At 35.4% G+C, this 11,433-nt stretch overlaps 4 protein-coding genes across 5 annotated transcripts in view; all 4 read left to right on the top strand.

Moving 5' to 3' along the window:
* Positions 1-2,424: 2,424 nt before the first annotated feature.
* LOC108245073 (interferon-inducible GTPase 5-like) lies at positions 2,425-6,212 on the top strand. Of its 2 annotated transcripts, XM_025009482.2 has the most exons (4): positions 2,425-2,582; positions 3,630-3,776; positions 4,005-4,178; positions 4,433-6,212. In XM_025009482.2, the coding sequence occupies exons 2-4, from the start codon at positions 3,638-3,640 to the stop codon at positions 5,068-5,070; spliced, it is 951 nt and encodes a 316-aa protein (XP_024865250.1). In that variant the 5' UTR covers positions 2,425-2,582; positions 3,630-3,637; the 3' UTR covers positions 5,071-6,212. The 2 variants fall into 2 exon arrangements, with proteins under 2 accessions (XP_024865250.1, XP_017287200.1); XM_017431711.3 differs by having other exon boundaries at positions 3,630-4,178.
* Positions 6,213-10,002: 3,790 nt separating this feature from the next.
* The window catches only part of LOC108245103 (interferon-inducible GTPase 5-like), a 6,018-nt gene continuing 4,587 nt past the window's right edge, over positions 10,003-11,433 (top strand). The window contains exon 1 of the mRNA XM_017431760.3: positions 10,003-10,140. The gene's annotated coding sequence lies outside the window, so the exon portion shown is untranslated. The remainder of the gene's footprint in view (positions 10,141-11,433) is intronic.
* The window catches only part of LOC108245078 (interferon-inducible GTPase 5-like), a 16,926-nt gene continuing 15,499 nt past the window's right edge, over positions 10,007-11,433 (top strand). Inside the window, exon 1 of the mRNA XM_017431716.3 lies at positions 10,007-10,140. The gene's annotated coding sequence lies outside the window, so the exon portion shown is untranslated. The remainder of the gene's footprint in view (positions 10,141-11,433) is intronic.
* The window catches only part of LOC108245102 (interferon-inducible GTPase 5-like), a 26,917-nt gene continuing 25,491 nt past the window's right edge, over positions 10,008-11,433 (top strand). Inside the window, exon 1 of the mRNA XM_037977810.1 lies at positions 10,008-10,140. The gene's annotated coding sequence lies outside the window, so the exon portion shown is untranslated. The remainder of the gene's footprint in view (positions 10,141-11,433) is intronic.

Raw genomic sequence — 11,433 nt, 5'->3', positions numbered from 1 at the left:
AACTTCCTGGTATGTGGCTGCGTTGACCCTGGACCTCAGAAAACACAATGGACCAACACCAGCAGATGACATGGCACCCCAAACCATCACTGACTGTGGAAACTTTACACTGGACTTCAAGCAACGTGGATGAAGTGCCTCTCTTCTTTTCCTTCAGACTCTGGGACCTTGATTTCCAAAGGAAATGCAAAATTTACTTTCATCAGAGAACATGACTTTGGACCACTCACCAGCAGTCCAGTCCTGTTTCTCTTTGGAATTACTGAAATCAATCTACTTTTTCATGATATTCTAATTTTATGACCAGCACCTGTATGTTGCTCAGAGAAAACTTAAGGTTTTCCTTCAACTCTCAAATGGAAGATTGGCTTCAGATCCAGCTGAGATGAGGAGCCATGCCATGGAGTTTTATACAGACCTGTTTGAGGCAGAAGGCTGTGATGTGGACAGTACTGTGGAGCTTCTGCAGGAGTTTCCTCGCCTCAGCTCAGAAGATCAGACCTTAAACTCAGACATGACCACTTCTGAGCCCCTTTCACTGATCTCTGGCCGATCCATCAGCTGGTACCGAACGCAGCAGCTGATAAAAGTCAACTCTTAGTAGGAACAAGTCTCCTGATATTCCCCTGATGTACTTCTGGGGCTAATAAGACAAGAAAGGTCTTTAGCCTAAATTTAATCATTTTTTTACTGTACTTTTTAAAAAAATTCATAATAATTTTTGTTACTTCCACCCTCACGGTACCATTAACTTTTCAAACCCTCCTTTGCCTCATAGTTTTACTTCTTTGATTTAGTTAGACTCTCCTGTTCAACCTTTATGCTGATTCAATCTCAGTCAATATTTTGGTACCAAATTCAAATATTCCAATACCCTTCGTAACCTACTATAACTTGTGCTATTTTTGTTTGTTTGATAAATGTCACATAAACGGTGCAAAACTTAATTCACTTGTGTTTGTGTGTTTTAATATAATTATGATCTTACTCCAAAGTGAAGAACTCATTGTTTAGGGTAACTTATTGAGACTGATAAATATATAAATCCTAGATAAATCCCTCTTTTGGGAGTGGTGCCCTGAGGTTTATAATTTATAAACTGTTAATGATTCCTAACATATCCATCTTGTAACATGTACCCTTACACTTTTTATAGAATTTGTAAACCTTGGAAACATCCAACCATTTTCTTAGTCTGCATTTTAGCTTCACCGTTGTTATTATTGTAACTTCATAGAAAAAATGTGTTGTTTGTGTTCTGCAATTATATATTTCCCAACACACATATAAAAACAGGTTAATCTTGATCATTGAGGTAGGTTTAGAATCACAGATAGTGGCAGGCCAGGGAGGAACTTTAAAATTAACTCCACCTTTTTGTTTCTTTGTTTCAGTTTTAAACATCAGTCCTATCATAAGTATCACTATCATAAACAGACAAGTATCTTACAGGCATTGTGAAAATCAAGAAAACTGTCATGGATGTGATTATATTTGAGTTTATTTTGTATTGGATCCATTGTTGTTTTATGTATCTGTAATTGTTTTATTTCTTGTTTATCCTGTGGTTAGTTATTAAGTTCTTGTGTAGTTTTGCTTTCTGTTTCCAGTGACTATTTACCTGCCCTCAGCTCTGTAATTCTCTGGTCTAAACTGCCACGCCCACCTTACCTGTTCCTCATCACGTCCCAGCTTTAATTCATTTCCCACTCACCCTCAGTTCCTTAAAACCAGTCTCATACTGCTCAGTCCTCGCTGGTTCATTCCTTCTGCTTTTGATGTCCATGTTTCTGTGGTTTTTCATGTCATGTTTGTGGTGCTTGTCTATCCCGCTATCTGTTTGTAAGGTTCTTGTTACTTTGTTTTTTGCTGCCATGTTAGCCTTTTTTTTTCTCTCTCTTGTCAATAAATTAGTTTTTAGTTTTCAATATGAGTCTGCATTCTGGGTTAAAAAAACAACAACAAAAAAACCAATGATCTTTTTTCAAATTCACTTTTTATTATAAATATATTTAGACATCACTCACCATCTGAAATGCTGAATCAAAGAAACACCTTTTACGTGAAGGAATAAATGTTTGCATTGAAAGTTGACTTGTTTTGCCTCATATTTGCCTGAATTTAAGACTATATTTGCATGAATGTATTTATTTGTTTGGATGCTTCTTCAATGTTCTGAACTTTTTTCCTTTTACACTGTTCCAGATGGCATTTGACCTTCACCCCAGTTATAATTGGATCATTGTGTTCTTCATTTGAATGAACATACTTCCCAACACACCTATTAAAAACAGGTTTAACTTGATTATTGAGGTAATGTTTTAGTCATACATACTGGCAGCCCTGGGAGGGACTTCGAAAATTAAAATTGTTCGGTTCCTCCTTCACTTCTGTGTTTCTTATAAAGCCACCTCCTCCAGAAGTTTCCCTGTTACATCTGACCATCTTCAGATGTAACAGGATACTTTAGAGATTTGTTCAACTTAATCTGACTGTTTGATTGATTTATTCTCAGATCTACAAAGTGTAAGACAGAACAGTGCTGTTTCTGCTCCAGTGTTCAAGTTTCAGAAGATTTCAAAGTGAGTAGCTCTTTTATTCATAGTTTGATGCTTGATGATTTTTATAGTTTTGTGAAAGAATAGAGAAAAGGGAAAAGCCTTACATTTTAGATGTTCCAACAGTTTGTAATGTCTATGTAGAGCCAACCCAGAATTAAAAATACTCCAACCCATGACACAATTTACTGAAATGCTTTCTAATAATTTTTTATTTTGTCAGTTAAACGTAGACACTCTCTGTCTTCTATTTGTCCAGAATAATGTAATTGTATTTTTTTTTTTTTCACTTCTTCTATTCAGTAGTTTGCATGCACAGTCTAATGTATTTTAAAATAAGATGGATAAGCAAGTTAACTGATAGGGATTGATGCTACTGCTGCAGCTGAAAAGACTTAAGAATATTTTAAAAAATAATTGGTATTATATTAAACATTGGTGTTTCAAAAACTGATATGCACTGTGGTAAGAAAAGCAGCTTTGCGACACTAAAATAAAAGGAGTTTAACTTGAAGTTTGTTCATTAAACCATCCTTCTACTTAGCACCTCAGCCTCAACATCCCAGTTGTTCTAGTAACATCTGGAAACATCAGAAGAGCTGAAGCTTACTTTTCAAATGGATTCATAAACTAAAAAAAAAAAAAATGTGGTTCAGTGTCCATTCAGTTCTGTTATTCAAATAAATAGTCCATTTAAACTAACTGGTCATGTGATTGTTTTGAATATTTATTGTTTTTCTTTGTGAACGAAAATAGGCTGTGTTTTATCTGTTTATTGAAAAGAATAATTTTATTTTATTTTTACTGTCAAAGTCATAACTATTTTGAAAATCTTGTCCAACTAAGACAGCTTATTGTGATTTGTGTAGTCAGTGACTTCACATCTCAAATGAAGCACAAATGTTACAAAGTGTGAAAGTAAACTTTTAGAATGTGTGTTTCCTGTTTTGTAGAATTATGTGTTAGTGTTTTCCTCATTCTTATTTCATCATAGCAGGATAGATTTTTTTTTAATTCTGTTTTGGGTTTGAGTTAATCTTAAACTTTGAATGTTTTTCTTCTTCTGTTTAGGAGTCAACATGGATGACAAGTTTGATACAGAAATTCAATTACTGATGGAGACTGACCCTGCTGCAGCAGCTGTGAAGATTAAAGAATATATAGAACAGAAAAATGATACTCCACTTAATATTGCCATCACAGGAGAATCTGGCTCTGGTAAATCCACGTTTATTAATTACTATAGAGGGATGACCAACAATGATGAGGGAGCAGCTCCTACTGGTGTTGAAGAAACCACCTCAGACATCAGATCATACCCCCATCCAGAATATCCCAATGTTAAATTATGGGATCTTCCTGGTGTTGGTACCACAAAGTTTCCAGCTGACAAATACCTGGAGCTTGTAGAACTTGAGAAGTTTGATTTCTTTGTTATCATCTCAGACACTCGCTTCAGAGAAAATGATGTGAAACTTGCTAAGGCAATTCAGAAGATGGAAAAGAAGTTCTACTTTGTTCGCTCAAAGATCGACAATGATTTACAAGCTGAGGAGAGATATAAAAGGAATTTTGATGAACAGGAGACTCTGCAAACAATCAGAGACAACTGCATTCAAGGTACATTTGTTATTTTATTATTCGTATTAAATTTTTTTAAATTATCTTTTAAATCATTACTTATTACTTGCAAAATTACTCCAAGAAAGATGTTTTGTATAAATACTGACACCTCACAATTACCAACTTAGTAAATAGTGTTTGTTCATATTTGTTTATCTGTCAGAAAATAGGGAAATCAAAAATTATAAATTTTAATCATTGTACTGTAAAGGTTAAAATCTACATGATATTGTATTTTGCTTATATTACAGGGATGCACAATGAAGGATTTAAGTCTCCACAGGTCTTCCTGCTGTGCAATTTTGAGCTCCACCTGTATGATTTCCCTCTGTTACATGAAACTTTAGAAAGAGAACTTCCTGAACTCAAGAGACATGCTTTACTGATGACCATGCCAAACATCAACCAGGAGGTGATAAACAAGAAGAAAGAAGCTCTTCAGGCCCAGATAAAGTATTATGCTGCTGGATCTGCAGCTGGATCAGCTGTACCAGTTCCAGGGCTTTCTGTTACTGTTGATTTAAACCTCATAGTTACAGCTGTCACACATTATGTTGTTACTTTTAGGCTTGATATCGAATCACTGAAGAAACTAGCTGACACCACAGGTGTTCCATATGATGATCTGAAACAATCCATCTTGTCACCACTGGCTGGAGTAACCATAACCCGAGCTCTCATCATAAAGGTTTTAGCCCAGTTGGCAAGTGTTATTGCATTAATGGCAGGAGAGGAAGTGAGCAAATTCATTCCAATAATTGGAATCCCAGCAGCAATGGCACTTTCTTTTGCAGGAACCTACAAAGCATTAAGTCATTTTCTCAACATGCTTGCTGAGGATGCAGAGAGGGTCTTTAAAAGAGCTTTGGGTTCAAACAGCTCAGTATGATGTTAAGAAAGCTAAGTCTCTCATTTAAAGCTGGAAAGAAGTAAAGTGATTCTATTTTATCATTTTTATCGGTGCCAGGAAGGGTGGGTGATTTTGTAATTGTCCGTGTGAGTGTGTGTGTGTCTAATCACTGGGTGTGCATCTACAACTGATTAACTTTGTGAGTTAACTCAAACTAAGATGGTCATTACAGCTAACTGATCTTAGCAAACACAAAAATGGCTTTAACTCAATCAGTTTTACAGATAATGAACTAATGTTTGGAGATGTAGTCGCTGAGAGTCATTCCCAACATTTACTTAAGAACTGACACATCACACAACATATTTGTTTAAAACTTTGAAATACAAGACCGCAAATATGAATTCCTTCAAGGGACGCTAGGCCTTCAAATTTTTAAAGGAAATTGAATAAGATTCTTTAAAATAAACAGTTTCTACATCTTGCTGCATGTTTGAATTGACATACTCAAATAGACTCAAATAAATGATTTTTTTTTTTGTCTTATCAATCTGGATATAACTGACCTATGGTTCTCAAACACACCTCTACATTATGTCTTTGTCATTATTAGAATTTCCCAAATAATCCTGTTTTGTTAAATGCCAAAATAATAAAAGAGAGTTTTTACTTACATGTTTTCAGTATTTGGTAGCATTTCTTTTAAACTTAATGACTTGAGTCAAACAATTTGGGTATTCTCTAGAAAATTGTACCCAAGGATGAACCAGAGTAGTGGAGATTGATGCAATTATTTCCTGATATCTCGGCTGATTTTTTTGGGATTTGTCATGTCACCCAAATAAAGAATTTTTTGAGGTGTGCCTTAAAATGCCTCCAATGAACTCAAATGTTTTCAAGTAAAGAATCAAAAGCATCAATCACCATTTTTGAATCATCTGAGTAATTTTCAGTACTTTGCAAAAAAATAATTCATATAAACATCTTTTCTTTTTTTTTGTGATTAAATAAATTGTGATAAAAATTACTTGGTTTATAAATAAAAATTAATGTTTATTTTGGATTTGCATCTGAAAAAATTCTGAATTATATTCTGACATCAATAATCATGCTTGTGTTTTTGCATCTTTTTGCAATCATTAAAATCAATTTGCAGACAGTTGCCGCACGCAGAGTCATAATGGAAGTGTCTGTGTGTTTGTTTTTCTGTTTATATATTACCACAATATCTCTTGAACCACAGGAAAAATTTTCTTGAATGTTTCAGAAAGTAATCAATGGATGTTCATCTACAACTTGTTAAATTTTGGGAGGCAACACAATTGCAGATGCCAGCCAGTGCAAAGCTAACTGACCTTAAAAAACACAAAAATAACTATTACTCAGTCAATTTTACAGATGTTGTTGTATTTGTTTGTAGCTAACGGCCATTCACAACACAACCTATATTGAGCATGACATCTTGCAATATTAAATGAGATTGCACAGAAACTTTTTTTCAAGGTTTGACTAAAATGGTCTCAGCTTGAGCTGTGGTAGCTTGTTTGTTACTGTTGCAGTCCCATAATGCAGGTTCGAGCCCAGGTTTTATGAGAAAGGGCATCCAGCGTAAAACAATTGACAAATCTTTTGTGCGAGGTTTACTGTATTGACCCCTGAAGAAGGGAACAGCAGAAACAAAAACAACTAAAATGATCTCAACTTGATCATATCTCAACATGAGATGATCTTAGCCTAAAGCTTTGGCCGGATTGTCAGATGGTGATATGCATTCTTTTAAAGCACAGGTGTCAAACTCTGTTCCTCGGGGGCTGATTTTCTGTCATAAGGCATGGAGACGGAGGTGAACCCAGAACACAGACTCATGTTTCAAAATAAAACTAATTTATTAAAGTAAAATATAACCAAAACAAAAGGCTGATGAGGCAGCAAAACTAACAATAACAAAATCCAAAAACAAGAGACAAGACAAGGCATAACAAGACATGACTACCGTGGACAAAGCGGAATGACCCAGTGACAAGAGACAAAACAGAGACCGGTTTTAAAGACAGAGGGAAGATGATTATGGACTGCAGCTGTGACACACAACAAGGAACAGGTGAGGTGGGCGTGGCAGGCATGAACCGGAAAACTACTGGGGAGGTGAAAGTGACAAGACATGAACACAAATCCAAAAGACAAACAAAGCAGAACAAGAACTAGAAAACCAAACAAAACACCAAAACTATGACATTTCCTGCATGTTTTAGATGTGTTCTTGCTTTAAAACACCCAATTTAAATGGATGACTTATAGACGTACTGCTGGAGAACTTGATGATTTGGTGAGGAGGTAATTAAATCATTTCAATCAGGAGTGTTGGAGCAGGAAACAACTAAAACTTTGAAGACTGTGGCCCTTGAGGCCTGGAGTTTGACACTCTTACTTTAAAGAATGCTAGAACCTTTAAGTTTACCAAGTGAGATCCTTGGTTTCTATTTGACATTCAAATTTATATCAGTTTTTTGTCATTGTTTTTTGGAGGTGAACCCAGAATGCAGACAGACATAGGTGAAAACTGAAATATTTATTGAACAAAAGGCTGATATGGCAGCAACAACAGACAGAGAGGATAAACTTGACTGCAGCATGAGCTGACAATGGCTGACTGAAGGGAAGATAGGACAAAGAGAAATATAAAGGCTTGAGGCTGATTACAGCTGAAAACACCTGAACTGATAATAGTTGGGAGAGGGTGAGGCAGGAGCTGAGATTAGGCAACAGAAAGTCATACACAAGGAGCTAAACATGAGCACAAAGGGAGTAAAACCTAGAAATAAGTATAAAAGTTACTAAAATAAACAACAAAAATTGAGATCCTGATAGTATCCCGTCTTCAAAACAAGAAGAACTGGATGAGGAGCGTCAACTCGACCCCCTCAGAAACGAACAAGAGAGAGACATTTTCCTCAACCCCCGTCGGAGACGGACTGGTGAGGATGGGCGTGGTAGATTTGACTGGTGAAAGTTACTAAGAGGTGGCAGACAACACAGGGAGGCACAGGGAGAATAAACTAAACAAAAAAAAATGTAATAAAATATACAAGGAACACAAGTCACAAAATACAGAAAAACATGACCACAAAGAAAAGAACCTAAACAAAACAGAAACACTAACAAAGACTGACCAAAAACTGCAGATCCCAACACTTTTTCCCCAAAACACTTTAATTAAACCATCAGTGAATCCAGAAAGCTCAGCTGCACAAGCCTTAGAAACATTTGACGGTAAAATCAAATCAGGCCCATTTTTTCTTTTTTTAAAAGGTCATCTTACAAGCCAACTAACATAAAAAACAGGAAAGCAAAAAAAACAAACACTTGTTGTTCAGACTTCCTATCCATTCTAAATATATTTTGGAAATTTGCACCATTTGAAATGCTAAATCAAAGAGCTACCCTATTATATTGTTGTGGCGATATGCTCGGAGGTGTGGCTGTGTGTGCTGCTCCGCACGCATGAAGGTGAGTGTGCTGGCGCCTTGGCAGGTGAATGCAATCTGGGCTAATCAGCAGCACAAGTCATGACTCAAACAATATAAGCGACACACCAGTATTTTGGCTTTTTTTTTTTTTAGACAAAAGAGTTAAATTACTGTGTTCCTCCATGATGTGATAACAGAAAACCTGAGCTTGTGTTCAGCAATAAAGCTGAAGATAGCAGAAGCAGTCATTAAAAAACAACAACAACAAAACACAGAATACACAGCAGTTCCTCTGCTACCTTTCCAAGCTTGGATCTTCACCCTTCTAGCAAGAGCAGCGCATAGCAATACATATCTGGAATCTCTATAGATATAAACTGTATGAAATGGTTCAGGTTATAAAGAAAAATGGATGAATTTAAATGTAATATGTGTTTTTTTTTATGTTTGTAGATTTTTCACCTTTTCTGCTTCTTGTTTGCTGGTCTAAATAAATAGAAAAGCGAGTGAAATCCTGAGTCTGGTCAAGTTCTTCCTTTGTCAAGTATGGGAAGGATGATGTTATAAAGACACTTGACATATGTAAAGGAACAAATGTTTGCATTGAAAGTCGACTTGTTTTGCTTCATATTTGCCTGGAATTTGCATGAATTTTGGACATTGTGTAGATGCTCCTTAGATCTTTCCAATTTTTTTTGTATTTTTTTACATTTTTTTAACTGCATTGTAGCTTCACCACTATTATAATTTTAACTTCATAGAAAGATTTGTTGTTTGTGTTCTGCATTTATATGACAATTTCCCAACACACATATAAAAACAGGTTAATCTTGATTGTTGCAGTAAGTTTTGAATCGCAGATACGGGCAGCCCAGGGAATGGCTTTATAATGGATTCCTCTTCTTTCTTTCTTTCTTTCTTTCTTTCTTGCTTTCTTGCTTTCTTTCTGTTTTAACATAAGTTCAATCAAAAGTATCACTTAATAATTAAATAAATATCTTACAGACATTTAATATGAAAAACAGAAAACTAAAAAAATGATCTGTGTTCAAACTCCCTATTTATTAAAAACATATTTAGACATCGCTCACCATCTGAAATGCTGTATCAAAGAAACACCTTTTACATAACGAACTAAATGTTTCCATTGAAAGTTGACTTGTTTTGCCTCATATTTGCCTGAATTTAAGACTATATTTGCATGAATGTATTTATTTGTTTGGATGCTTCTTGAATGTTCTGAACTTTTTTCTTTTTACACTGTTCCAGATGCCATTTGAGCTTCACCCCAGTTATAATTGGATCATTGTGTTCTTCATTTGAATGAACATACTTCCCAACACACCTATTAAAAACAGGTTTATCTTGATTATCGAGGTAATGTTTTAGTCATACACACTGGCAGCCCTGGGAGGGACTTCAAAATTTAAAATGTTTGGTTCCTCCTTTACTTCTGTGTTTCTTATAAAGTCACCTCCTGCAGACGTTCCCTGTTACATATGACCATCTTCAGATGTAACAGGATACTTCAGAGATTTCAGTTCAACTTAATCTGACTGTCTGATTTATTCTCAGATCTACAAAGTATAAGACAGAACAGTGCTGTTTCTGCTCCTGTGTTCAAGTTTCAGAAGATTTCAAAGTGAGTACCTCTTTTATTCATAGTTTGATTCTTGAGGATTTTTACAGTTTTGTGAAAGTATATAGAGAGGATAAAAGACTTACATTTTAGATGTTCCAACAATTTACTGAAATGCTTTTTTAATTTGATTATATATACTTGTCAGTTAAAAGAAGACACTTTAAAGTCTCTCTGTCTTATATTTGTCCAGAATAATGTAACAGTATTTTTTCTACATTTGCTATTCAGTGGTTTGCATGCACAATCTAATATATTTAAAAATAAGCTGGCCAAGCAAGTTAACTCATTGGGAGTAATGCTGCTTCTGCAGCTGAAAAGATTTAAGAATATTTAAAAAACAAACTAGTATTTTATTAAACGTTGGTGTTTCAAAAATTTCTATGCACTGTGGTAAGAAAAGCAGATTTGTGACATAATACGAGTTGAACTTGAAGTTGGTTCACTAAAGCACCCTTCTACTTTACACCTCAGCCTCAACCTCCCAGGTGTTCTAGTAACATCTGGAAACACCAGAAGAGCTGAAGCTTACTTTTTAAATGGATTCATAAAATCAGTTTTGTTATTGGGGACTGTCATTCGAATGTATAGGATGCACTGAAGTGCTTCCTATACATTCCAATGGCAGCCACCTATTGTTATCCACCTCTAAAAGTGTTTCTATAGTTTTTACTCTTCAGTCAACTTTAATGCGACCCGAATGGAGCAACATACCCATACAAAAGTTATATCAAAACGACTGTCTCGGTCTCGGGATGTGTGCTATTACTTTTATTGATGTTTTGAGTTACCATGGCGACGTAATTTGCAAAGAACGACTCCATTAAAACCCAATGCAAACCAATGAGCAGAACTCTCAACTGACAGAATGGAGGTCACGTGACCTGGAGTGTGCAGCTGTCTGACCAGAACACATTTTTTTAGTGAACAAACTCTTCCTATGCCCACATCTCTTATGATACATGAACAGATTATGTAAAAAATGTAGGCATTTTCATCTTCTTTGAGGCAGTGTTTTCAGTTTTCCTGTAGGCATTATAGTTTTCTGTCAAATGCCCCAAAAGGTAGGTAGGTAGGTAGGTAGGTAGGTAGGTACATTTATTTATATAGCACTTTTCAGCACAAGGCGACTCAAAGTGCTTTACAACACAAGAACAAAATTACAGACAAAGTTACAGAACATGATAATGAACAAAATTACAGACAGGTTACAGGAAGAGAAAGCTAAACTAAACAGTACCAAATTTCTTAATGGTAAAACTAAACAGATCTAAGCATGACTAAATGTACAGAACT

The sequence above is a fragment of the Kryptolebias marmoratus genome, linkage group LG10, assembly GCF_001649575.2.
Source record: "Kryptolebias marmoratus isolate JLee-2015 linkage group LG10, ASM164957v2, whole genome shotgun sequence".
Lineage (NCBI taxonomy): Eukaryota > Metazoa > Chordata > Actinopteri > Cyprinodontiformes > Rivulidae > Kryptolebias > Kryptolebias marmoratus.
This window is presented reverse-complemented; position numbering and strand designations above follow the sequence as displayed.